This window comes from Cynocephalus volans, chromosome 1 (genome assembly GCF_027409185.1).
Source record: "Cynocephalus volans isolate mCynVol1 chromosome 1, mCynVol1.pri, whole genome shotgun sequence".
Classification (NCBI taxonomy): Eukaryota; Metazoa; Chordata; class Mammalia; order Dermoptera; family Cynocephalidae; genus Cynocephalus; species Cynocephalus volans.
The window spans coordinates 282,640,880-282,645,568 of record NC_084460.1 but is presented as its reverse complement, the minus strand read 5'-3'; the positions used below and the strand labels follow the sequence as shown (position 1 = coordinate 282,645,568).

The window sequence follows — 4,689 nt, the reverse complement described above, 5'->3', positions numbered from 1 at the left end:
GATGGGAGCAGCAGAGAAAAGAGGCAGAGACTAGACGTAGGGAGAGACCTAGAAAGGGGGCGGGGAAGAGAGAGGAGGAACAACCCACCCGAAGTTGCCAGGGGAGATGCCCCAGGCCTGGACCTGAGGCCCGGGGGCCGCAGAAAGGCAGGAGCCGGGCGAAAGCACGAGGGAGACGGGAAGGGGTCGGGTCTCTAGGGAAGCAGAGAGTGGGAGGAGAGGCGGGGAAGGCGTGCGGGGGTGGAGGGGGCCAGAGATAAAGGGAGCAGCGGCGGCAGGGCCAGGAGCGCAGCGACAGGCGAGAGGGAGGGAAGCGGAAATTTAAAAGTGAAGATGCAGATAACGCAGCCTGGAGACGGGAACCCGGGTGGGGATAGAGAGAGGAAAGGGGGAGAGTGGGCGGTGAGGGGGGCGGAAGAAGGGCTCCGGGGAGGGGCTGAGGCCGCGGGGTCCGAGGTGGGGCCGGGGGCCCCCGCCGCATCACTGTTTGCAGAGAGTCAGGGAGGCGGAAAAGAAACGCGCTCGCGGCCCCCATCGGCGAGCGTGGCCAGGGCCCATCCCCCGCGCGTCTCCCGGGCTGCGGGCGCGGGGGGCTGCCGGGTGCGCTTGGCTGCGGCGCGGCGCGTTGGAGACTTTATTGCGATGGGACGATAAGAGGGGCGGGGGCGGGGTCCGGGGGACCCGAGGCGGCGGCGCTTTAATTAAAACGGAAATTGCGGCCCCTGCCCGGAGGGTTCCAAGCGGCCGGGTAGCTGGGAGCGTCGCTCCAGGGCCCCCCTCCCCGCAATCCCCAGCCACACCCAGGCTGCCCCCTCCTGCCAGGCCCTGCCGGACCCGGCGCCGTCTTCTCCTCCCTGTCACCCGCAGTCGCCTCGGGCGGGGATCGGTGCCCCGGAGCGCAAAGCCTGACGCGTCCCCTCCCCCCCGCACCCCCCATCTCCCACCGCCCAGTCCCCGGCGGCGATGAGACAGAGCGGCGCCTCCCAGCCCCTGCTGATCAACATGTACCTGCCAGGTACCAGGGACCAGCCCGGGGCTGGAGGCACCAGGACCCGGGGGCGGGAAGTCTAGGCTTGGGCTTGGGAAGAGGGTGCTGGGGTCCAAAGGAAGGGGATACTGTCCAGAGACTCAGATTGCTGGAAGGGATGATTGCAATTTAGGGCATTGGGGGGAACTTAAAAGGTTTCAATGTGGGATTTAAATGACTCGAAGTGAGCAGATTGGGAGCCTGGGAAGCCAAGGGCAGGAGCTCAGGGGCCCGAAGGAGCCTGGCAGGGGAAGCAGGGATCTTCGGCGCGGCGGAGGCTCTGTCCTCGAGCCGTGCGCGGAGGCCGTGGTTGGCCGGGCGTTGCCCCTGCGCCGTCACGTCTCCTCACCTCCGTGCTCCCCGCGTTCGCACCCGCCCGACCCTCCAGGCGCGCTCCTCTTCTCTCCGATGGGCTCCGCGCGCTCCGGCTCGGTTGGCGCAATCTCCACTCGGCTTTATAAGGCTCCAGCCGGCCCCTTCGGAAAGCGGATTTCCTTTTTCCTGGACGCGTTTCCTGACTTGGGCGCTACGGAGGGGCTCCGCGCGGCGCGCGCCGGGGCCGAGCTCCGGGAGGAGGAGCCGGGTGGCCCGGGCCCGCAGCCTCGCATCTGGGGACTACGGCACCCCCCTCCAGCTTTGGCCCCGGGCCCTTTCGGTCAAGCCCACAATTTCCATCCGGGTTCGCCCGGCTGTTTTCTTTTGCTACCGCAGATCCCGTCGGAGACAGTCTCTTCAAGGAAGGGAAGAGCCCGGGCTGGGGGCCGCTGAGCCCCGCGGTGCAGAAAGGTGAGCTGGCCGGTGCACTGCGTGAGCGAAGGCGAGGGCAGTGAATGAGGAGGAGGGGTGTTGGGACAGGGACCCCAACAGGAAGGGGCCACCGCCACCCGGACAGAGGGTGGAAGCGATGTGCACCCCGGGTTCTGGGAAACGTAGGGTTCTGGCCTGATTGTCAGGGAGGCTGTGGGGAGACATTCACTTGGCCTTTGGCCCCTATACCTTTCGAGTCGCAGGGCTGGACTTTCAGGCGAGGAAAGACGGAGAGGATCCCGGCCCCTGGCCCCCGGCCCCTCGCCCCTGGCCCCCAGCCCCCGGCATTTCTTTCTGCTGCATATGGTTTTCCAGGCTTTAGGGCTGGGGCTGATGTACTTGGCATCCTTTCCCTGTGGGCAGCTGGGGTGCAAGAGCGCAGCACTGCCTGGCAAGGGGACCCGGAGAATTACTCCCCTGTCATGCTGGGTTGCCCAGTCATTAGACCCCGACATAGTACCTAGAAATCGACGCCGGCCGATTTCTGCCGGCCAAATCCGCCGGAAGATTGCGGTTGTTCCCAGGTTTGCCGCCGGCGCTCCGCGGGTAACCAAATTGCCCTGGTGGCTGCTGGCCCTCCAAACAATGCCTAGTCGCTAGTCGGTACCCTGGACCTCATCAGGTTACAGTAACCACAAAAACGAGGTTGGCAAGTGCTTTATCCAGCAGGGAACACGACGCCCACCAGGAACGGGTTTTCAAGCCTCTGATGTAGCTCCACCGTCGGTGCCAGGTGCACATTTCCACCTAAACCTTTTTTGTTTCTGACCCTAAAACTCAATGCCCCGACCTGCCAGGCAGCTCTTCGCTGGGCTGGCTTGGAGGGATTAGTTTAAAATTGATGGGGGGGGGGGGGGGGGACCGCGTCTGGATTCTGAGCGAGTGGTTGAAAAAGAAAGGGGTTCACCAGACTCGATTTGTGGCAAGAATCAGATAACTTCGAGGAAAACCCGTTTTATTCTAAGTGGGAGTGGGGGTAATTGCATCATGATTTTTTTTTTTTCTCCGCTTTGCTTGAAACTCCAAGACAGGGGAGCGGGAATACTGGGGTCCCCATTCACTCACCACCCGCATATCCAGGAAAACCTCCTTGCCACCCCCAGCAACCCCGAGATCCGAGAGAGATCGGCCAAGGACGGGAGGAGGCCGGGAGACGAGCACAACCGCTTCCCGTCCTATCTCCCCTCCTCAGGGCTATTCATCAGGCCGCAGGGAATTATGATACCTTTGCACACAGGGAATCCCGCCTGTTCCGAAAAAAAGAGGCTGAACCTGTGCAGTGCCAGCAACCCGAAGGCTGCTAGGATGGGGAGCCTCTGAGAGCCTGCCTTTCCTCTCACGTATAGGGAACCACTGTCCCCATTCCTGTCTGATGTGATGTCCTAAGGAAGCTAGTGACACTCCACCTCGGGCTGGACCTGTCCAATTGTACGCCTTTGCGGGCCGGGGACTGGCTGGGCCTCGCACAATCGTGGCTGGGGTCGTCCCGCTGTACGCCTGTCCATTCCCTTCTGTATCTGTAGACGTGGTCCAGCTGGGATGGGACAGTCCATCACCTGCCCACGGCTGCCCGGAGGAGAGTAGGGCTGATATCTGGCCCTCGCTCACCTTGGAAAGCCGAATGCCTTGGTGCGCCCCTGCCTCCACGCGGAGGAGGTGATGCTGCCTCCTCTGTCCCCAATTTCCACAAAACAGGAGTCCCAGGCGCTCCGTCCTCTTAAGTGTTTCCATTGTGCAAAAGCTCCGTAATGACTAGAGACCTTTCTGCTGATCAGCCCCTCCTTGGCCAGCCGCTCCAGCTGCCCGCAGCTGCACAGCTGGACGTGTCCTTCCCCTCCCAGATGCCGGTTCCTGCCTCCCCTCTTCCCCCCAGTTCCAGCCTTCCCCCTCCCGCTTGTAGCTGACCGCCCCGCTCCCCGCAGGCAGCGGGCAGATCCAGCTGTGGCAGTTTCTGCTGGAGCTGCTGGCGGACCGCGCGAACGCAGGCTGCATCGCGTGGGAGGGCGGCCACGGCGAGTTCAAGCTCACGGACCCGGACGAGGTGGCGCGGCGCTGGGGCGAGCGCAAGAGCAAGCCCAACATGAACTACGACAAGCTGAGCCGGGCCCTGCGCTACTACTACGACAAGAACATCATGAGCAAGGTGCACGGCAAGCGCTACGCCTACCGCTTCGACTTCCAGGGCCTGGCGCAGGCCTGCCAGCCGCCGCCCGCGCACGCCCACGCCGCCGCCGCCGCCGCCGCCGCCGCCGCGGCGCAGGACGGCGCGCTGTACAAGCTGCCCGCCGGCCTCGCCCCGCTGCCCTTCCCCGGCCTCTCCAAACTCAACCTCATGGCCGCTTCGGCCGGCGTCGCGCCCGCCGGCTTCTCCTACTGGCCGGGCCCGGGCCCCGCGGCCACCGCCGCCGCCACGGCCGCGCTCTATCCCAGCCCGGGCTTGCAGTCCCCGCCCGGGCCCTTCGGCGCGGTGGCCGCCGCCTCGCACTTGGGGGGCCATTACCACTAGACCGGGCGGCCGGATGTGGCGCGGCCTCTCCCGCACGCCCAGAGCCTCGCCCCGTCCTATCCACACCCGGGGAGGGGGCCCGGATCCTCCCCGACGCTCTTTTGACCCAGAGTTTACTCCACCTGCCGCACCCCGTCCCGGGGAAAGGGACCAGAAGCCTCCCCGGTCTTCTCTGACACCGGATTCGCCTCCGCTTCAGCCCCAGTCCCCCGCGAGGGCAACCGCGGCCCTGCCCCATCCTCTAACTTCCCTCTTCGCCTGAGTGTTGGGGTCCTGGGAGGGGGCTCCCGGACCTCCTCTCCTCCTCTGTCTTCCCCTGCCCCCTCTTGCACTTCAGGCCTGGTTCCTC

At 65.1% G+C, this 4,689-nt stretch overlaps 1 protein-coding gene across 1 annotated transcript; it reads left to right on the top strand.

The window, feature by feature from the left end:
• Positions 1–333: 333 nt before the first annotated feature.
• On the top strand, positions 334–4,340 carry FEV (FEV transcription factor, ETS family member). The gene is given in 4 exon segments (XM_063086543.1): positions 334–624; positions 733–1,015; positions 1,739–1,813; positions 3,757–4,340. Coding segments are annotated over 4 exon segments (1,233 nt in total).
• Positions 4,341–4,689: the final 349 nt, after the last annotated feature.